Raw genomic sequence first — 23764 nt, 5'->3', positions numbered from 1 at the left:
AAATCCTATGTCTTTTAAAGAAGTTGAGAGAAGAAAAGGAAATGTTCACAGAATATTTTATATTAATCTACATATATATTTATATTTGAACAATATAGTATTTATAGAATACTTTATATTAACCTACATATTTACTGTTACAGTTAAATAGAAAAGGCTTCAGAGAAATGGTAAATAACTGGTCTGCTATTTGAAAATGTGAAAGAGCTTATTTACTGGCACCCTGTATTTCTTTCTGTAGGTTCAATTATGATCTGGTGTCATTTCCTTGGTCCAGTATACCACTATTCCATCTCCCTTCTTTTGTGCTATTATTTCATACGTGTGTGTGTGTGTGTGTGTGTGTATAGTTGTTTGCGATAATTCTGCCCAGTTTTGTCAATGTGTTTGTTTTTCTGGGAGAGGATTTCCCACGTTCCTTGTTCTGCCATTTTGTAAGCTGGTTCACCTATGTATTGGACTTTAAAGTAGAAGCTTTGGCCAAGACCTTAAGCCATAAGATTTAAGATATACACTACTAAAATGGATAGTGAAAACAGCCTACTCTTTATGTTTTAAAGAAAGCAGATGGACAAGGACATTTATATAATATATAAAACTTACCCACTTCACAGTTATAAAAGCATTGAAATAGTAGAGATGTGGGAAGAACTTCAGAAGAGTTTTGTTGTTGTTTTGTTTTGGAGAGCACTGCTGTGAGTACAGCCCCTCTTCCCTTGGGGTGGAGATCTGGAGAGGAATATGCCTACTAATTCCCAGTCAAGAGAGGGGCTTTAAAGAGACCACTGAGAACGCTCATCAGAGGGTTTAACATTTGTCTTCTGCAGCAGGCTGGTGTCTAGTCATGCTTGGGAAATATAAAGGACACAAGTAGCAGAATAGAGAGTTTCATTTAGGAAGTAATTGCATTCTCAGGGTTTGTTGGAAGAAAGAAAACATGTATGAGTATTGTCCATGGACTAAAGAGAACCCTGGGAAGAGTCTAAAATCCTATACAAGGCGTTTGCTTGGTAACGTGAAAGAACCTCAGAAAACGAAAACTGGAAGTGGACCACAAGATGCAATGGGGCTGTGGAAAAAAACACAAGCCCCCAGCTGGAGTAGAGATGTGTTTGTGCATGTCGGAGAACACAAGGAAGAAATCTCAAAAACAGAGAATCTCAGAAGAATCCACAAAAAGCATCTATGAAAGAAAGACTCAGGTTTAACACGTACCAAGCCAAGAGATCACAAAACCAGCTTTTGAAAGTACTGCTGAAGTAATATTTTTCTTGCCCCTATTCTCGCTCTCTCTACAACCTTTTCCAACTATAAGGGTTTAAAAACCAGAGTTATCAAGCTTGGGAAGGTTTGACCGTAGGCAGGGGAGGGGAGAAGTCAATGACTTCATCCCCTTTCTCCTGCAACAAGCTCTACCTTGAGCAGGAGAGAGACTTTCACTCAACGAACCCGGCATTCAATGTCTGCAGTGTCTGGGTTAATTCTTTTTCTCATTTCCTTTTTCTTTTCTTCTTTTCATATCCAAGTTAACGGAAAAGTTCTGAGGCTGCCTGAGATTTCATCAGGGTAGAAGGAGAGTTAGCCCTGAATAGAATCAAAGAACAAGCGAAAGTTGCTTTGAGATTAAATGCCATGAGTCATATTTGTTTACTCTCTAGTTATCTTGTAGTTCTTAACCTAGTGATTTTACACACACACACACACACACACAGAAAGGGGGCAGAGAAGGGAGAGAGAGAAACTAGACTTGGACAGTTAGCTATCTTAAGCATATTTCTTGCTTTGGATTTAATATCAGGAGAGTCTCTATCCAAGTCTTGCTGTAGGATACAGTAGTGGATAATAGGTGGTGAACAGAGTGGTTATGAATGAAGTTGCTGGAAATGAGAAGAGGAAATAAAATTGCTGACATTAAACTTTGGATCCCAGCAACAGATTTCCTCTAAACATTTTGGGTACTAATTTCACCCCCTCTGGAATCTCACTTGTTCTGCTTTTTAAAAATAAGTAGAGAACTAATTTAACATCATTTGACATTAAGAATTGTTAGGAATAAGAAAGAGAGACATCAAAAGAGGGTGTGGCACTATTCTGTGGATTTTTCATGCATCAACCTGGCACTACTTTGAATATCCATCCATCCATTGGACAAATCTTTATTCTGAACCTATTATATTTTAGGCATTGTATTAGGCACTAGGGATGTCTCTATTAATAAGATAAATATGGCCACTGACTTAATGCATCTTTAGTTCTCCCAGGAAAGGCAGACATTGAGTCAGTGGAATGAAAGGCTTGAAGGAGGAGTCTAGAGAACACATGGAACCAGTAACAGGCAGACCAAATATACTTTGAAGGTCACGGAAGGGTTCTCTGTGGAAGTGATGTTGAAACTGAATCCTGGAGAATGGGTCAGATTTAGCTAGGTAAACAGTAGTTGCCTAAGAGGTTCAACATTATCTGCCACTGCCTATATTTCCAACTTCATCATAAGCCACTTTCACATTTGCTCACCATTCTCCAGCCACTTGTCTTCTCTCAGTTCCTCATACTGCCTGCCTGGAACATTATATTCTAAACCCACTCTCTCCTCACTCTGTATGGCTAGCTCCTTTTTAGTGCTCAGCCTCAATTATTCTTTGTTTCTGCCTTTTACCTGTTTCCATCATTTTATACAACTCTATTTCCAATTGTTTCTTTTATTTTTTGGATTCCTTGTTTTCTGATTGCTTTCTAGAGATGGAATCTCCAAGAGGGAAGGGAATGTATCTAGCTCCTCAATTTTGCCTCTCCAGGGTCTTGAACAATGTTTGACACATGGTAGTTATGCCTTAAATGTTTGTTGACTAAATGAATGAATAGAAAAGTTACAGCCCTGAGTGGGAAAGAGCTTGACACATTTGAAGGAAAGAAAACCAGTATGGCTTTAGCATAGAAAGCAAAAGGGAAAGTAGTGGTATGGGGCTGAGGAAGTAGATAGAAATTCAATTTGCAATCTTTTGCACTAGTATTCTTCAAATTGCTGTTAGTGAGTCATGAAATCAATTCAGTGGGCTGTTACCAGCATTTAAACAAAAGTAATAGACTAAAATCAGAGTACATTGTACTTAGTAAAAGTATCATATGAAACTTCTGTATTTCAAATATTTGTCTGTGTGTATATTTATGTATTATATTGTGATATGCAAAGGTTTATTTGTTTTGGTTTGCATTAAACAGATATAAAAATCACCATTGTACACCATGTTAAGGAATTCTGATTTTTCTACTAAGGGAATAGAAACTCATTGATGATATTTTCCCAGAAGAATAGGTTTCAAGATTTCCTTCCAACTGGAGACATTAATCACAATAAAAAGTGTTACTACTTTTAGCAACATGTATGCGTGAAAACTCAGGCTAGCCTGCATTTATTGCTACCCCTAGATTGCCTCATTTTGTTTCTACAAGGTACGAGCTATGCCTTATTCAGTATTGTTTCCCCAGTGCCTACTATAGACTAGGTAGATAGCAAAGATGTATTTGTTGAATGAACAAAGTATCTCCTATGAAGCTACTGTTTGTGAATGGAATGGCCGTGAGTCCCACCAGATGCTCTTCTACTATGCCATTCTCATTATTACAGTTTTTAACACAGAAAACTTTGGTGAGAATAACTACCAGACTCTTGTTTACTTTTTGAGGTTCCTCTATGGAGATTGTCAAGTATAAAGTCTATAGGGCCACAAAGTTTCATGGTATACACCTGTCTGATTCACCATTTTTTTGCTCCGAAGCAGCTAGCACAGCACAAGGTATATTGTAGATATTTATTTGTAAGTGACAAATATATAAAAAAATTTCTTATTTTCTACTGTCACAACAATAATTACAACAGACAGTACATCTTTCAAGTAAATATATAATGTTATTAGTGATAAGTCTATGTAATGATTATCTTAAAAGCAAATCATATGCACTGAATATTTATTATGGGCTAGGTACCTTTCACAGTAGTGTTATTCATATTACAAGCAAGTAACCTGGGTTTTAGAATATGAAATTGGAGCTTGAATTAAGGTCTTTCTAGATCCCATATCCAATGGTGTTTTCACCAAATTATGCTGCTTCAACAAAGAAAATAATTGGCTTACCTTCATCCTTTGAATCCCTGATAGTACTGTCCTGGCATTGTCCCACATAGACATTTCAGCTTCTGGAGAAGGAGGACATAACCTCTCAGGAATTACCACTACTGCAGCAATCTAAAGGCCTCATGCTCTTGGGCCTAGGAGCTTTATGTGTACCATCATATGCATAGAACGCTTCATATTAAGAAATCACTTCTGAGGGGAAATGATGTGAGGGAAATATGGATGGTAAAGATAAAAATGAGGCAGGTGATTTTATGTTATATCATCCATAAAAATATATTCCACCCACAGCTCTAGAGTATTAGCTGGATTCTGACTTGGGAATGGATGTAGTTTTCATATTTTGAAATTAATTGGCATGAAAACATCAGCCATACTGGTAGAAAGTCATTGCTGATCACTTTAAAAATGTTGTAATAGAAATAGCACAGAAAATGCTGATAATGGGAAGTGCTGAATCGTAAGGATCATATCACTCAATATAGGTATATATTTCTTGTATTATAAATTTAACTATAAATACCAGAGTAAAAATTACTCTATTGTAGTTTTCCTGTATTGTTTTATAATGTCATCCAACAAATATAAAATATAGTTTCAAAAATACTTAGCACCTAATCAAAGACACAGTACAGTATAGTAGTAAATGGATAATCATATTTGTAAGATGTGTGTAATATCTGGATAATTAGGGAAAAATAATAAGAGATAAAAGAGAAACTCATATCGATATTGATTAACAGTGTAAGACGGTATAGTAGAATAGAGGATGAGGGATGAGGGTAATACAACTTATGGATAAATAGAAAAGGAACATCCCTTGACTTGAGCAAAATGCTTTAGTGTAACTGGGCTTGAAAATTATCCCTCTTACATGTATATACATATATCCTATCATTCATCCATTATTTAACAAATATGTATTAAGTGCCCACATGTGCCTACATAGGGACTGGGAATTTCACAATGAATGAAACACACAAAAAACCTGCCTTCATAGAATTTATATTCTAATGAAGAAGGGAGAAGAGATAGTAACACAACAGAAACTACATAAGTGGATGCTAGATGGCCATAAAGCAAGAAAGCAGGGGTTTTGCCAATTTTAAATAATATGGTCAGGGAAGACTTCACTGGAAAGATGATATTGGAATAAAATCCTGAAAGTTACTAACAATAGCAGCCAGGTCCAATCAAAATAACAGAAATGTGAAAGCTGAGTGCCTTAGTCTGTTTTGTGCTGCTATAACAGAATGTGACCCACTGGGTAATTAATAAAGTGAATAAATTTATTGGCTTACAGTTTTGGACGCTGGGAAGTCCAAGGCCAAGGAGCCAGCAGTTTTGGTGCCTGGTGAGGCTATTCTTTTCTTTCAAGATAGCCATTGTCCAGAGGAGAGGAAGGCTGGATCTAAAATATGGCAGAAGGCAAAAGGGCTAAGAGAGAGAGCCCATTCCATGAGCCCCTTTAAAAAGGCATTAAACCCACCCATGAGGGTGAAACCCTCATTATCTAATCACCTCTCAAAGGCCCCACCTCCCAATACCATTACATTGGCAATTAAATTTCAACATGAGTTTTGGAGGGAATAATAAAACTACAGCACTAAAGTAGTTTATAATTGGTTAATGTTATCAGCAAACTTTTCTATTAGGTTTAAAGTAAGAAAATGCAAAACAAAGATTATAGTAATTTATCATGATAAATTAGACTCATAGTTTGTCCTCATCTTTATTTAAAAAGTTGATTTAAAATGCTATATACATTTTGAGCCTGATTAATATGCATGATAAGATAAAAGCATTTGTACTTCAGGAGCTTAAGAAGTAAGTGATGAAAGTAAATAGATGTTTTACTTTAAAAACACTTTTTTTCTTGTTGGTACAAATAATGGTGATTAATGAACCAAAATGAAGAACGGGGGGAATACTTATTTTTTATAATTCTTAAATAGAAAACTATGGGTGATTTTTACCGTTCATATAATATTGCTTCATATTTTTTACAGCCAAATATAGTGAAGAAAGTGAGTTTAAAAACTCAAGGGTGTATTAGAAGATCCCTTTTTTTTGTTTGTTTGTTTGTTTTTTGAGACAGAGTCTCGCTGCCGCCCAGGCTGGAGTGCAGTGGCGCGATCTCGGCTCACTGCAGGCTCCGCCCTCCGGGGGTTCACGCCATTCTCCTGCCTCAGCCTCCGGAGTAGCTGGGACTACAGGCGCCCGCCACCACGCCTGGCTAATTTTTTGTATTTTTAGTAGAGACGGGGTTTCACTGTGTTAGCCGGGACGGTCTCGATAGAAGATCCCATTTTTTTAAAGAAAATTTTAAATCCTCTCTTTTCTTATTGCTTGAAGTATTATGAAAAAGCAGTAAAACGGCCTGGAAAGATACACATCATAATGAAAATGGTGACTACACTTTATTCTTTGTTCACTTCAGCAGTTTCTGTTTGTGACAATGAGCAGGAATCACTTTTATAGTTTTTTAAAAGTTGATGTTTCAAAAGAAAGATCATTAAAAATTTAAAACAAATTTATTTTGAAATATAAACATTTTAGAATTTACATATTAAAGATAAATAATGAAGATATTTGAAAAGGTATTCCAAATTAGATGTAACTTATAAAATGCTGAAATACAAGTTGTCTGTTGTTTTATGAAATCTCAAGGACTTGGTATAATGGAAGAGCAAAAATGTTCATTCATTTAATAGTTTTTTATTTGATTTTAAATAACAAGGAGTAAGTGTAGAAGAAAAAGGGAAAGCATAGAGAGCATTTTTCCATTAAAATATTTTTATTTAACTGCTTCCAAATTAAACTGGTGTCTTCAAATGAACAAACATTTATTTAAAAATGTCATTACTAAAGTTCAAATTCAACATGAATGTACTTTTATAATTCCTAACAAATAGCTAAGGTGAAAATATCTTTCTTTTTTTTGTGAATTTGTATATTGCTGACCCTACTGAGAAAACAATGACATGTGGCTTAATTATAATATAAACAGTACAAAAATAATTTTAAGTTTCCGTAATTTCAACATATTTCTCATAAAATACTTGGCAAATGAAAAGCAACACAAGCCCTGTAGTTTCCTAATAATTATTCACAGTATAAATTTGAACAAGTAAATATGGAAAATAAACAGTATCATCCAAACATGTTTATCTTTTCTCTAAGTTATGTGTGATACCCATTCGTATACACAGGGAACCAAACCTATCTAGTGTCCTTGGGTAGACATTTTCTTCCTAAGATGCATACTCATAATTGCTTAAATCTTAGAACTGCATCCAAGAGGAAGCTTAACAATAGTGATTGTTTATTTTGTAGGTTTTAAAGACGCTAGAGTGCCAAAGAAGACTTTGAAGTGTGAAAACATTTCCTGTAATTGAAACCAAAATGTCATTTATAGATCCTTACCAGCACATTATAGTAAGTCGTTCACTGTTTATAAATTCTTTCTTGGAGGGGGACTGATATGTTTCTGTGAGTATTGCGGGCATTGCTAGTAAAGTAAAACTGTGACAACTTCTGCATTTGTTATTAAACTCATATGAACTTAATATGGTAGGAAGAGGCTACGGAACATAATAAAACTAATTTATCTTTTCATTTTATTACTGTAAGTTTCCAGAAAAGAGGAACTTGAAAGGAAAAAAATACCCAAACATCCATAATAATAATAATGGAACAATAAAAAATGTTGTTATCTCTTAGCAATCATCAGCCTGTGTAGTTTACACCCTTCACATGACTTGGTGGAAAGAAGAATAAAAGTAAAAGAATTTCTTAGTTTAGGGCTATATTTTGGTTTGCATTTTCAGGGCAATTAATTCTATAAACTTCCCCTTAGTTAGATATGTTTAAATAAATTCTTCTATGGGTTTTAGTAAAGAGTAAAGTAATTCAAATTTTAGTAGGTAATTTTCCGAACTCCAGTGGAAGTATACATGCTCTCTTCTGGTCAATAAACAGAAGAGAGATTTCCTTGCTGAATTCAACATTTGAGACTCAGGCTTATATGAAGTAGATACAGGTTTTATGGATATTTAAGGAGTAATTCATAGCCTCATTTTTACTTGAAATAAAATGCTGTTTTCTTACTCTGCATCCATTTCTAGATATCATCCTCTTTCTTGCCCTCCTTGGATGAAAAGTTTAATATATTATAATTATTTGTAATGCCTTCTTCCTCTCCATTCATAACTTGAATCATTGACCTGGACTCAGCCCTTCCACTTCACAAAAAGGTCTAATTAATTGGCTTCTTTTGTGTTAAATCCAATAAACTCTTCAGTCCCCCCACTCCTTCTACCCAACTCTGTTGCTCATTGCTATTTTCTTGAAACTCTTCTCAGATTTTTCTGGTTTTGTTTCTTCTGTTTCCTTGCTGTTGGTTACTTCTCAGTTTTCTTATGCAAGCTCTTCTTTCTGTCTGACTCTCTTTTTTTAATAAATTGAGATATAATACATAAAGTGCATAAATCTTAATTGTTAAGCTTGATGGATTTTTACATATGTATTCCACCCATGAAACCATCACTCAGATTGTAAGTACCCAGGAAGACTTGCTCATATACCTTCTAGTCAATAACTTGCCTCAAAGGTAGCCAATATTTTACCTCTATTATCATGGGTAAGTTTTGCTTATTTTTGACCTTCATATACATTTCTGCATTCAACATTGTGTCTATGAGATTCATTCATGTTGTTGTGAGTAGCACACTTCCATACTTTTACATTGCCATGTGGTTTTTCATTATTTGAATATGTCACAAGCTATTTATTTAGTCTACTGATAACCATCATATTCTTTTTGAATGGCAATGGTGATTCTCTATAAATCAGGCAACCATATATGTGTGGCTTCATTTCTTTTCTGTTTTATTAGTCAAATAGTGTTTGCCCCAATACCAATCTATCCCAATTTCTGTAGTTTGCCCCAATGCTAATCTATCCTAATTTCTGAAGCTTTAAAATGTGTCTTTATATATGGCAATGTAAATCCTCCAATTTTTTCTTCTTCAAGAATATCCTGTCTAGTTTTAGTTCTTCGCATTTCCATATAATTTTTGGATTCATTTTGCCAATTTACACACACACACACACACACACTCATGCATGCATGCACGTGCACATGCACACAAAATTGCTGGGATTTTGGTTGGGACTATAATGATTCTACAGAGGAGAGATAATATGATAACAATATTGAGTTTTCCAATCCATTAACAAACCATGAATCTCATCCAAAACTAAACGTTACTTAATTTTATCTTTAATTATCTCAGTAATGTATTATAGTTTTCTTTAAGAAATCTTGTGTGTATGTATATACATATTTTTGGATGTATTTTTTGCTATTTGATGTTTTAATGTAATTGTAAAAGTATTTGCAAACTTTATTTTCCAAATAGTTGTTGCTTTTTTCTTTTTTTTGAGATGGAGTCTCACTCTGATGCCTAAGCTGGAGTGCTGTAGTGCGATCATGGCTCACTGCAACCTCCATCTCTCGGGTTCAAGCAATTCCCCTGCTTCAGCCTCCCCTGTAGCTGGGTTTACAGGTGTCCACTACCATGCCCGGCTAATTTTTTTGTGTTTTTAATAGAGACGAAGTTTTGCTATGTTGGCCAGGCTGGTCTTGAACTCCTGGTTGTTTATGTTTAGCAGAAAAGTATGAAAAAATTATTTATAATAACCATAAGATAATGTAAGCCCACAATGTAAGGGCTCTGATAGGAGACAATGAAGATGACTCTGGAGTAAATAACAGGAAGAATTAATAACAGGAATCCTCTGGAAAGGATTTCTAGGGGAAGTAACATGTCAGCATAGACCTGAAGGTTAGCAGAAGTTTGTCAGTTAAAGAGAGAGAAAATGACTTTTCTGAATTGGAAAAAATAAGCATATGTGAAGTAGTCTGAAGGCGGGATATAATAGTACATGATTCAAGGAAATGAAAGAAGTTCAGTATGGTTGGAACACACAACATTTCAAAGAATATGATTATTTTGAATGACTTTCACTCTTCTACTTGATCTGACCAAGCCTTATTACTGACTGCCATGCAGCCCCCACATGTGTCTTGTCAGATGATCTGGTGAACTGGCCATTCAGTTTCTTCTTTTAACATGGCAGAGTATATAAAATATGTTATATAAAATATATGTTATATATTATATATATTTAGTTTTTTACACTTTTTTAAATTAAACTGTAAGTTCTAGGGTACATGTGCACAACTTGCAGGTTTGCTACATAGGTATACATTTGCCATGTTGGTTTGCTGCACCCATTAACTCGTCATTTACATTAGGTATTTCTCCTAATGTTATCCCTCCTCCGGCCCCCCACCTCCTGACAGGCCCTGGTGTGTGATGTGTGATGTTCCCTGCCCTGTGTCCAAGTGATCTCATTGTTCAGTTTCCACCTATGTGTGAGAACACGTGGTGTTTGGTTTTCTGTTCCTTGTTAGTTTGCTGAGAATGATGGTTTCCAGCTTCATCCATGTCCCTGCAAAGGACATGAACTCATCCTTTTTTATGGCTGCATAGTATTCCATGGTAAATATGTGCCACATTTTCTTAATCCAGTCTATCATTGGTGAACATTTGGGTTGGTTCCAAGTCTTTGCTATTGTGAATAGTGCCGCAATAAACATATGTGTGCATGCGTCTTTATAGTAGCATGATTTATAATCCTTTGGGTTTATACCCAGTAATGGGATTGCTGGGTCAAATGGTAATTCTAGTTTTAGATCCTTGAGGAATCACCACACTGTCTTTCACAATGGTTGAACTAGTTTACAGTCCCACCAATAGTGTAAAAGTGTTCCTATTTCTCCACATCCTCTCCAGAATCTGTTGTTTCCTGACTTTTTCATGATTGTCATTCTAACTGGCGTGAGATGGTATCTCATTGTGGTTTTGATTTGTATTTCTCTGGTGACCAGTGATGATGAACATTTTTTAATGTATCTGTTGTTGGCTGCATAGATGTCTTCTTTTGAGAAGTGTCTGTTCATATCCTTTGCCCACTTTTTGATGGGGTTGTTTTTTTCTTGTAAATTTGTTTGAGTTCTTTGTAGATTCTGGATATTAGCCCTTTGTCAGATGAGTAGGTTGCAAAAATTTTCTCCCATTCTGTAGATTGCCTGTTCACTCTGATGGTAGTTTCTTTTGAATGGCAGAGTATATTTAAAAATCAAACTGCATCTGGACATCTAAGGTTCAGCACTGGGACCTCTTCTGGAAAATTTTGTTGACTATAGCAATACATTTAGGCTATAGTAATTGCCTATGTGGTAATATTATATTATACCACATTACAAAACATGAATAAACCACATATTGGTATCACATTTTTCATTACTTTCTGCAATATCAGGCTTAGACAGCAACTAGCATTCTAATTTATAGCCCTTTTAAATGATAAGATCTGTGAGCTTTACGGTTTTCTTCATTCTTCTTATTCTTGCTATGTGTATATGAAAAAAAAACAACTGTGGGTGTGCATGTGTGTGTGTGTGTGTGTAAATTGTTTTTAAAAAAATTTCCTGCTCTGATTTTCACAGAAAGATATTTTTCAAAATATATAAGTGAGCAAGCACACTCAACCCTGAATGTTATTGGTAAAAAGGAAAGTTGGAGTGAATCAAGCCAGCTTACTATTAATAGTAATGAGCTCATGATGCCAAACAGGCTAACACAGTTTTGGCTGCCTCAAGGCCAGAAGACTGGGCTCATTTTCACCATTCCTGTGATGCAGGGGCATGTTGGAGAATCCTGTGGGCTGATGCAGCAATTTGCAGCCAGCAAGCTCTCTTGCTTCCAATGGTGCTTGGATTTTAAGAAGCTAGTAGGAAAACAGAGTGACAAATACATGACAGAATTTAGTTTCCGTATGTTTAGAATCATTATGAGGTGCCTTCCAACCTCAAGGATTTTTGTGCCTTCAGAATTTATTGAAGTTTTTTATTTTTTTGACCAGGAGCCATCAATTTTATAAGAAGAGGTCAAGTATAAAATATTTATAACATTTTCCATCTTTTTACTCTGAAAATATGAGCCATATCCCTGAAGTGAAAAAATTCACACCTCTTTCTACCACCTATTAACAATGGAGGGGCACTGCCTCACATCCCACAGAAACTAAGGTTGTCTTCACATTAGGGACAGTAAACCATGTGGATATGGCAGCATGATTGCATAGTAAAGTACAAGGGCTTTCAAAAAATATACTTGTAGGATGACTGGAAATTTTTACCAAAAATGTAGAAGGCTGTTATTCAGATTTTTACAGTAACACAGGAAAGAAAACCACCACTGAATAAGTAATCAAAGAACTAGTGTTCTGGTAGGAGTTCTAGTCTTACCAGTTACATGATCACGAACACGTAGACTCTGACTTTTACCTGCCTCATCTGGAAAACAGGGTATGAATAGGACCTGCTGTGTCTGCTTCACAGAGCTTTTATAAATAGTAAATTGTTATGTGCACAAAATTATTCCTTTGAAATAATGATATAAGATATTTTCAGAAAAGTTAGACAATGAGATGCTGCTACTAGAAAATCACAAATATAAAAGTGGTAAAACTATTATTACAAAGGCACAGGACTGTAAATGGGTTAATAATGAGTTTTTTGGCAAATAGTATAATTTCTGTGAGCACTAAAAATCTAGAAAAATGAGGAAGAAGAAAGCTAGTGTATTAAGGTTCTCTAGAGAATCAGGACCAATAGGAAATATTAATTTATTAAGTATGTGGTATTAATTAATTTATTATGACAAATAGGAGATATTGACTAATTTATTGATTTATTATGAGACATTAATTAATTTATAATTAATTGATTAATGATTGGCTCACACAATTATGGAGGCTGAGCAGTCCTATGATCTGCCATCTCAAGCTGGAAATGCTGTACAGTTGGGGTGTATTTTGGTCTTAGTCTGTAGGCCTGAGAACCAGGGGAGCTGACAACGTAAATCCCAATCTGAGGGCAGGACAAGATGCAAGGAGCTGTCTCAGCTCAGTGAGGCAAGAATAAATGGGAGTGAATTCTTCTTTCCTCTGCCTCTGTTCTGTTTGGGCTCTCAACAAATTGGGTGATGCCCAACTGCATCCCGGAGGGCAATCTACTTTACTGAGCCCACTGATTCAAATGGTAATGTCATGTAGAAATACCCTCACAGGCACACCTAAAAACAATGTTTAACCTGGACAACACATGGCTTACTGAAATTGATGTGTAAAATTAACCATCACAGCTAATGGTAAACTTCTAACTTTTCCTTGATATCAGCCATGCCCTGCCACAAGCCTCCCTTAGGAGGCAAAAGTGCACTAATTCGAAGTAATGTCCATGTTTCTGCTTCTTTACCACACAACACAGATCAGAAATCCCTGGAAGGTCACCAGGTTTATCTTTCAGTTCTCAAATTTCTTTTTGGTTCTTTTTAAAATCTTCTCAGCCATTTTTTTATACTCCCAGTTCCATATAGTCATATTTCAATTTGACTTTCTTTTCCTTGAACATTATAAGTATAGTATACCTGATTAATGGATGGGTTTATTTCTGTGCCTGTTGATTAATTATGCTAATTTGTAGTCTTGGTGACATGACTTGTTATATTCCCAGTTATCTTTGATTTTGTGTTGAACATTATGGTGAAAAATAGAAGTAATCCTTTAGAGATAACTTATTTGCTTCTGTCAGGTCCCTGGGGATACTAGCAGTTTGGGACAAATGTAATCCCAGTTCCAGATTGGTTTTCTGGGCAGCTTGTATTGCACTAAAATGGGTTACCAGTACATGGAAAGGATGTTCGTGCTTAGTCCTATGTCACAGTCTGTGGAGATTTTAGTGTGAAACAGGAGTGTGGTTTACTGGGGTCCTTATCCTTAGAACGCTGATGAATCTCTCAAGGCTGTGCAGTCTCTCAGTCCTCTCCTTTTCTGGATCAGCAAGTGCCCCTGTAGCAAAACTGAGCTCACGTCTCTGGGTTTTTGTGCCCTTTTTCCACCTTTGCTCTCTGTCCTGGTAGTTAATGCTTTCCTATCTAGTTAGTTCTTTCCTACTTTTAGGAAAATGCTTATTTTTAAAAAACTTTTCCAGTTTGTAGTTACTTTTAGTGGGCAATGGTCTCCCAGATTACTTAATCTGCTGTTATCATGAGTGGAATTCCCTCATTACTTCTTTCACGGTCAGTCAGTAGTGCCTCCCGACGATCCCAAAAAGTTGGATAATCATCCTATTTTAAAGGAGTTCCACAGATGCTAAAGTCATCCCCCAAACCTGACATTCAACACTGCCCTATGTGAAATTATAATGTTGGAGTCTGGATTTGTGCGAGGGAACCCTTGAGAAAATCCTGTGTTATTGGCCAGACTGTTGGTTTTTCACCATATGACAGTTATTTTCTACGTCTAGAATATGGATCTTCACTGCTCAGTAACATGAGGTAAGTAAAGGAAGGACTCCTCCCCACTGAAGGCTGTGTACTGAGAGTAAGAAAACCTCATTTTACCCATGATATCATTTTACTTAGTGTATCATATTAAGTAAAATAATATAATTTATATATAATTGTATACCAATGTAATATATTATTATTAACATGAGTGTAGAAATAATAAAAATATTGGAATCTTTACTTTTCTATTTTGAGTTATTTTTATATATAGTCATTTAATTCTCAGGAAAATCATATGAAGTTGGTTTTCTGATTGCCATTTTATATATGAGGAAACAAAAACAGAAAATATAAGAGACTTTATTGTAAATGCCCTTCTGACTTATGTCTGTGTCTTTTAGTTATGAACTTTTTTTTTTTTTTTTTGAGACAGGGTCTCACTCTGTCACCCAGGCTGGAGTGCAGTGGTGAGATCTTGGCTCATTGCAACCTCTGCCTCCCGGGTTCAAGCGATTCTCTTGCCTCAGCCTCCCACGTAGCTGGGATTACAGGCATGGGCTACCACGCCCAGCTAATTTTTTGTATTTTTAATAGTGATGGGGTTTCACCATGTTGGCCAGGCTGGTCTGAAACTCCTGACCTTAAGTAATCCACCCTCCTCAGTTTCCCAAAGTGCTGGGATTACAGGCCTGAGCCACCACGCATGGCCTGAACCTTTTATTTGTTGCTTAATGAAAAGAACAAGTAAAGCAGGGAGGTTTTTAAGAAGTTCCTCAAAATAGGGATAAAATATCTAAAATAGTATTTGTTAGCATATCCATATTTTCAAGTGTATTGGATCTATCAGCCTTAAGGTTCACATTTGAAAACCATCAGTGCAAAGACATCTTAGATCTGAATGAACATGACATATCATCTAGGGCAGTAATTCTAAACCAAATAAATATGACTTTCCCAAAGCGCCAAGGACGTGTGAGAAAAACTTTTCAAATGCACAGGCTACTTCATCTGTTCTAATGAGCTCCTCTAGAAAGGTGAAGGTGCACCTGTTCTTCAGAGTCCCCTCAGTCACTGTTACTCCAGGAGAGTGTAGATTTCCTCATAAGTATTGAGGTAGAAAAAGGCTGATGTTCACACTTTTTTTTGTGATGCTGTAGATATTTAGTTACCATTGGACTAGAATCTATATTACACTTACAATTTAGGTGCTAGATATTTGGGCAGTTGTTTCGTTTCAATGTTTTAAGGATATTATAGTCACTATAAACTCATGATGAATATATCATTAAGTAAATATTTTACCATTTTCTTTTTTAAAGACAGGGTCTGCTATATTGCCTAGGCTGGCCTCAAACTCCTGGGCTTAAGCGATCCTTCTGTCTGAGCCTCTCAGGTAGCTGTCACTACAGGTGTGCACCACGGCACCCAGTTAAATTAGAATTTTAGAACCAAGCTGTTAACATTAATATTTTCTTGTACTGGTTTTCACTGCTAGAGCAATCCCTGCAATCTTTTTCCTTTTTTGTTTGACACTTCACTTTTTAAAATTCTGTTTTTGACACATAGTAATTGTATATATTTATGAGGTACAGTATGATGTTCCATTGTATTATACATTGTGTAATAATTAAATCAAGATTTGTAGCATATTCATCATCTCATACATTTATCACATCTTTGTGGTAGCACATTAAAAATCTTCTCTTCTATTTTGAAATATGCAGCACGTTACTATTAACCATAGTCATCCTGCTGTGCTATAGAACACCAGTACTTATTTCTCCTACCTAACTTTTTACCCATTTACCATTCTCTCCCCATTTTCTCCTTCCTCCTATCTTCCCTAGCCTCTGGTAACCACTATCTTACTCTCTACTTCTATGGCATCAACTTCTTTAGATTCCACGTATGGGTAGATGTTGTGCTATTTGTCTTTCTGTGCAAATATATAACTATTTTTTTTTTTTGAGACAGAGTCTCGCTCTGTTGCCCAGGCTGGAGGGCAGTGGCATGATCTCAGCTCACTGTAACCTCCGCCTCCTGAGTTCAAGCCATTATCCTGTCTCAACCTCCTGAGAAGCTGGGATTACAGGTGCCTGCCACCACGCCCGGCTAATTTGCCTAATTTTTTATATTTTTAGTAGAGATGGGGTTTCACCATATTGGCCAGGCTGGTCTCGAACTCCTGACCTCAGGTGATCCACCTTCCTTGGCCTCCCTCCCAAAGTGCTGGGATTATAGGCGTGAGCCACCACTCCCAACCGCAAATACATAACTATTTAGCATAAAGTCCTCCAGGTTCATCCCTGTTGAAACAAATGACAAGATATCCTTCTTTCTTGTGGTTGAATAGTATTCCATTGTGTATATGTACCACTTTTATTTATCCATTGATGGGCACTTAGGTTAATTCCACATCTTGGTTATTGTGAATGGTGTTGCAATAAACATAGGAGTGCAGATTTGTCTCTGACACACTGCTTTCATTTCCTTTAGATATATGCCCAATAGTAGGATTGCTGGACCATATGATAGTACTATTTTTAATTTTTTTTGAAAAACCTCCATACTGTTTTACACAATGGCTATACAAATTTAGTTTTCCACCAACAGTGTATAAATGTTTCTCTTTCTCTACATCTATGCCAGCATTTGTTATTTTTGTGGTTTTTTTTTAATAGCGATTCTAGTTGGGATGAGGTAATATCTCATTGTGGTTTTCATTTGCATGTCCCTGAGCATAAGTGATGTTGAGCATTTTTTCATGTACTTGTTGGCCATTTGAGTGTCTTCTTTTGAGAAATGTCTATTTAAGTCTTTTACTTGTTTTAAAAATCAGATTATTATTATTATTATTATTATTATTATTTTGTTATTGAGTTGAGTTCCTTATATATTCTGGATACCAGTCCCTATACTCATGATTAAAAGAGGACTTAAAATCTTCTTACTGCAATAAGAATGCACTCTATATTTGCTTTTATTTTTAAAAATATATACAACTATAGGCCAGGTGTGGTGGCTCATGCCTGTAATCCCAGCACTTTGGGAGGCTGAGGTGGGCAGATTGCTTGAGCCTAGGAGTTTGACACTAGCCTGAGCAACATGGCAAAATCCCATCTCTACAAAAACAAAAACAAAAACAAAAATCAAAAATTAGCTGGGTGTGGTGGTGTGTGCTTGTAATCCAAGCTACTTGGGAGGCTGAGGTGGGAAGATCATCTGATCCACTGAACTCTAGCCTGGGTGATAGAATGGGACTCTGTCTAAATAAAATAAAATAAAAATATATACATATATAATATAATATATTGCCAAACAATGTATATACTTGTGCAGGTGATAAATTTCTTGTTCAAGGGGAGAAGAATCTCAAGTCATATTTCTGATTTTGATTTTCTTTTAGTGATGTCTTCTAGAGCTAACAAATTATGTTCCAAATTAGGTGTTTTGACCATTGAGATAATTTCTGCACATGGCCAACCCATGTCTGAGAATTTTTAAAACAAGATTAGAGAGTGTTGTTAGACTAAAAATAGATAATGCTGATCATTCTTTAAAAGTGTAGGTGAATAATAGCAAAATGCCCGTGCTTCATAGTTATATTAGAATGAAACTCCACACCTGAAAGTGAAACTGAAAATAAGTATCTTACCAAAGAAACCTCATGATTTATTAATGACATCAATACAACCATTAAAAAAAATTTCTGAGAAGGTGCCTATTGCCAGTTGTGGTGACCATAATCTCTGGGTTCAGTAATAACATATCATAGTCTTTTTCATACTAACAGTTTTTAGTTTTAAAAATTAGGCAAAGTTAGGTTGAATAGAGAAAAACAATATTTGCATTCAGAATTTACTTTATTTTCCATCAACTTTATTTTATGATTGTTTCTTTGGTTCTTGTCTTATAACAGTAGAGTTTTAAACAGATTAGGAAGATCATCAAATTGATTTGGTATAAATTGGTTCTTTTTTTCAATGCCAATCATAGTTACATATGTCAATATACTTATCCAGAATGAATTTAATACAGTAGCTGTTTTCCTAATGAATAGGAAATTGTAATTTTGAAAAGAAAAAGTGTCTTGGTTTTTACTATGGAAATGATTTTGAATGCAGAAAGACACTCAAAGTAATCTAAGACCTGAAGGCAAAGCTTAATCTTTGTGACTAAGTCAGTGGATTGAGCTTAGATTTGACAACTCAATTGAAATATGACATCTCTCTCTGCCAACTACCAGCCACCATTGTCCTGAGTCATTAGTTTCCCTTGGAGAACATTGGTTGTGAATTCAGTAATGTAATTTCCTCTGGCACTATCCCTGAGATATAACCAAACGTCTCCTATCCAAGTTGAAACCTAGCTCAGTCTGGACTAGTTTGAAATTGCATGTGATAGTGGCCCCAGGAAACATGGTAAGCGATTCTCAAAAGACTATTTGGATAATCATTGATTGAAACTGAACATCTTTCTCCAAGAATACGTGCTTACTTTATTATAGTTACTCTCTTATTAATCCTTAAAGCTCTTAGAAAGAGATGGGCACAGACACCGAACAGCAAGGCTAATTTCTAGTAAAATGTCACCATTTACTATCTATGAGTAACTGGGAAATTACTGAGCCTCTCAGAATCTCATTTTACTCATTTATAAATATAAATAATAACACCTACTCTTTAGGGTTGTTTGGAATATTAAATGACAGTTGGTGTCTAGTAGAATGTATGACATATGGTTCACATTCAATGAGTCCTTATAATAAAAACAATCTTTTTGTACATGTTATTAATAACATTTAGTATGTGAATGTATTTGCAGCAACTTCAAAAATCAAATATTAAATAATAGATAAAAATATTGCTCATAGTTTTTATGATACAAGGAAGGTTTCTAGGTATTTGAAAACCCATGTAATATTAGAAGTTCTTAGATATGCAAAAAAAGCATAGATGATTTTGGGAGGGGAGCATCATTATGTATAATAATTATTATTGAGATGGTTCCTTTTGCGGAGAAAGCTAATTTTTAAGTTAGATTTTCAAGAGCATTTTCTCATTGTATTTCAGGCCCAGTAATCATCTGTATAGATTCATTTTCTGCATGTGGATGTCCAGTTCTTCCAGCATCATTTGTGGATAAGACTATCTTTGCTTCATTTTATTGTCTTTTCTCCTTTGTCAAAGATCAGTTGACTTTATTTATGTGCTTCTGTATTCTGTTCCACTGATCTGGTTTGTTTGTTTGTTTGTATTTTTTTTATTTATTGCCAGTATCACACTGTCTTGATTACTGTAGCTTTATAGTAATCTTGAAGTTGCATAGCATCAGTCCTCTAACTTTTGTCTTCTCCTTCAATTTTGTGTTTACTATTCTGGGTCTCTTGCCTCTTCATATGAATTTTAGAATCAGTTTCTCATTTTCACAGAATATTTGTGATTTTTATTGGTACTTTGTTGAATCTATAGATCACATTGGAAAGAAATGACATCTTTACATTATTGAGTCTTCCCATCCATGAATATGGAATATCTCTCCATTTATTTAGTTCTTCCTTGATTTATTTCATATGAATTTTGTATTCTTCCTCATATAGATCTTCTACATACATTGTTAGATTTATAACTATTTCATTTTGGGGAGTGCTAATTAAGTAGTATTGTGTTTTTAATTTCAAAGTCTACTTGTTCATTTCTGGTATGTAGAAAAGCAATTGACTTTCGTATATTAATCTTATCTCCTGAAATCTTGTTATAGTCACATAATTAGTTCCAGGAGTTTTTTTTTAATTGCTTATATTGGGTTTTCTACATAGACATTCATGTTATCTGTAAACAAAGTTTTATTTCTTCATTCTCAATCTATATGCCTTTTATTTCCTTTTCTTATCTTATTGCATTAAATAGGACTTCTAGTACAATGTTGAAAAGGGTGATGACAGGGAACCTCCTTGCCTTGCTCCTGATGTTTTTGGGGAAACTTCCATTTTGTCATCATTAAATATGACATTAATTATAGGTTTTTTGTAGACATCCTTTATCAAGTTGATAAAACTCCCTTCTATTTCTAGCTCGCTGAAATTTTTTATTATTATAGATGGATGCTAAATTTTGTCAAATGCTTTTTATTCATCTGTTGATATGATCATGTGATTTTTCTTGTTTAGTTTGTTGATATGATGGATTAAATTAATAGACTTTTGAATGCTGAACCAGCTTTGTGTATCTGACATAAACCCTTCTTGGTCATGGTGTATAATTCTGTTTTTGTTTTTTTTTTTTTTTTTTTTTTTTTTTTTTGAGACAGAGTCCCGCTGGAGTGCAATGGCGCTATCTTGCTCACTGCAACCGCTGCTGCCAGGGTTCAAGCGATTCTCTTGCTTCAGCCTCCCAAGTAGCTGGGATTACAGGCACACACCACCATGCCCAGCTAATTTTTTTGTATTTTTAGTAGAGATAGGGTTTCACCATGTTAGCCAGGCTGGTCTCAAACTCCTGACCTCAGGTGATCCACCTGCCTCCACCTCCCAAAGTGCTGAGATTACAGGCGTGAGCCATTGGGCCCGGTCTGGTATCTAATTCTTTTTATATGTTGTTGGACTTGATTTGCTAATATTCTATTGAGAACTTTGACATGTATGTTCATGAGAAATATTGGCCTGTAGTTTTCTTTTCTTGTAATGACTTTGTCTGGTTTTGGAATTAGGGTAATGGTGGCCTCTGAGAAAGATTTAAGAAGCATTCCCTCTGCTTTTATCCTCTGGAAGAGATTGTAGAGAATTGATATAGTTTCCTCTTAAATGTTTGGTAGAATTTAACAGTGAACCCATGTGAACATGGTGCTTTCTGTTTTGTAAGGTTATTAATTATTGATTCAATTTCTTTAATAGATGTGGGCCTATTTAGATTGTCTATTTCTTCTTATGTAAATTTTGGTAGATTCTGTCTTTTAAGAAATCGATCCATTTCATCTAGGTTATCAAATTCGTGAGCATAGAGTTGTTTGTAGTATTTCTTCTGTTATCCTTTAAATGTCCATGCGATCTGTCATAATGTCCCTTATCATTTCTGGTATTAGTAGTTTTGTTCTCTCTCTCTCATCCTTTTTTTTTTTTTCTTAGCATGGCTAATGGCTCATTGATCTTAATGATTTTTTCAAAGAACCAAATTTTGGTTGCATTGATTTTCTCTATTTCCTGTTTCCAATTTTATTGATTTCTGTTCTACTTTTTACTATTTGTTTTTGTTTACCTTGGATTTAATTTGCTCTTTTTTTTCCAGTATCCTAAGGTGGTAACTTAGATTATTGATTTTAGTTCTTTCTTCTTTTTTAGTAAATGCATTCAGTGCTATAAATTTCCCATTCAGTACTGCTTTCAAGGCATCATTCAAATTTTGACAAGGTGTACTGTCAATTTCATTTAGTTTCAAATATTTTTGTGATTGATCATTTCATTTATGTATAATAAAACTTTGGCTACTCAGAACTCTTGGATGTTGAAGGTATTTCTTTTTTTAAATAAAGTTGAATCAGCATTATTTTGAAAGATTTTTATGCTTCTCTGCCTTTTTAAACAAGGTATGCTCATTATTCATGTCTTCACCTCTTTGATGCTGTATTATAAATTGAAATATTAATTATATTATTGATGGAGTGATTTCTACAGAAGCTATTGAGTGCTGTCTAATTTTTGTCCCTATATTCTACTACTGCTGGTCCTTATCAATCTGTCTACACTTTTGACAATTTTTTTTGCCTCCTTGCATTTAGACTGTCACTGCTCACTTTTCAGTATTGTCAGTATCTGAGCCTCTTTTTAATCAATTATGAACTTTTCAACCAGTTAAGCAAGCCTACTAAAATTAAGGGAAGTGACCTCTCCTAAGATTAAAACAAGAAATGTTTGAGTTTTAGATAAAGACTTTGTAACCTTTTCAGTTGCCCCAAGAACTATGTGAGTTCCTGCTTCCTCATTCTGCTTTAGTGAGTAGAATTGTTTGATAACTGTTTCCCATTTAGGTGAAGTGTCTAATGAAGTCCTCTACCTGTTAATGTTTATTATGTTTACGCAAGGTGTTAGGCTAATAACAAATCTTAATATTCTTGCATATGATTTCTAACAAATGCATTATAATTAGTGCAATTTGTTTGCTGGTTATTGCCTTGGGTCCATAGAGTTTTGAAAGCTGTCCTGGAAATGTCATGCAGAAAAGACTTTTGATTGATTGCTTCAGTGAACAGCAACAACAACAAATGAATCTAGAATGTCTTGCTCTGAGTTCACCTTTATAAACCAGGGCTTCCTAGTAAACAAGTACAAAGCCTGATTGTGCTCCTAGAATACCTGCAGTCCTGATTTACATTTTTTACCAAGTGCTTGATAAACTGGACTGCAAAGAAGTGCTTATAGTCAAGCTGTAGTGACATTTTAAGGCACAGTCGAAACTCAATGATTCTGTGATGAGAGAGAAGAGAGTCAAAAAAGAAGCAGCCTTACATCAAAGAATGTTTCTGGTATGCATGCTACTTGTTTTTAAGTAGAATATTTTAAATTAATCTCAAGGAAAAAATGAGGTTCTATGTTGGAAGCTTATTTTAAATTTACTGTCATTTTATTTCCAGGTGGAGCACCAGTATTCCCACAAGTTTACGGTAGTGGTGTTACGTGCCACCAAAGTGACAAAGGGGGCCTTTGGTGACATGCGTAAGTGCCCTTTTTTTCTTTGCTATTAAACGTGTAATTATGGTCTAGCCTTTAATTGCTTGAGTTCCTTGACAAATCGGAGGTTCTGCCTTCTTCAAATGTGGGTATGTTTGTCTAGATCTTTGAATAATAACATTTCGAACAGTTCTCTGATGCTATCTGTCAGATTAGCATTTTACCTGGGCCTTAAATTAGCCAAAGTGACAAAGGGGGCCTTTGGTGACATGCATAAGTGCCCTTATTTTCTTTGCTGTTAAACGTATAATTATGCTTCACCCTTTAATTGCTTGAGTTCCTTGACAAATCAGAGGTTCTGCCTTCTTCAAATGTGGTTATGTTTGTCTAGATCTTTGAATGATAACATTTTGAACAGTTCTCTGATGCTATCTGTCAGAACAGCATTTTACCTTGGCTTTAAATTAGCTGAGATCACTTGGAGTCAGACAAAATGACTTTCTTGTGACGTACACATCTTGGGAATTCAAAGAAATTTTGCTTAA

At 35.3% G+C, this 23764-nt stretch overlaps 1 protein-coding gene across 5 annotated transcripts in view; it reads left to right on the top strand.

The window, feature by feature from the left end:
• Nucleotides 1-23764, top strand: part of PLA2G4A (phospholipase A2 group IVA) — a 174464-nt gene that overhangs the window by 31913 nt on the left and 118787 nt on the right. For 4 of the 5 annotated variants that reach the window (XM_063613757.1, XM_055234361.2, XM_063613756.1 and 1 more), the window contains exons 2-3: nucleotides 7470-7571; nucleotides 23183-23264. In XM_063613757.1, the coding sequence (XP_063469827.1) occupies nucleotides 7539-7571; nucleotides 23183-23264 (115 nt within the window). In that variant the 5' untranslated portion in view covers nucleotides 7470-7538. The remainder of the gene's footprint in view (nucleotides 1-7469; nucleotides 7572-23182; nucleotides 23265-23764) is intronic. The other variant, XM_063613758.1, reaches the window with a different exon arrangement.

This window comes from Symphalangus syndactylus, chromosome 19 (genome assembly GCF_028878055.3).
Source record: "Symphalangus syndactylus isolate Jambi chromosome 19, NHGRI_mSymSyn1-v2.1_pri, whole genome shotgun sequence".
NCBI classification, from domain to species: Eukaryota; Metazoa; Chordata; class Mammalia; order Primates; family Hylobatidae; genus Symphalangus; species Symphalangus syndactylus.
This window is presented reverse-complemented; position numbering and strand designations above follow the sequence as displayed.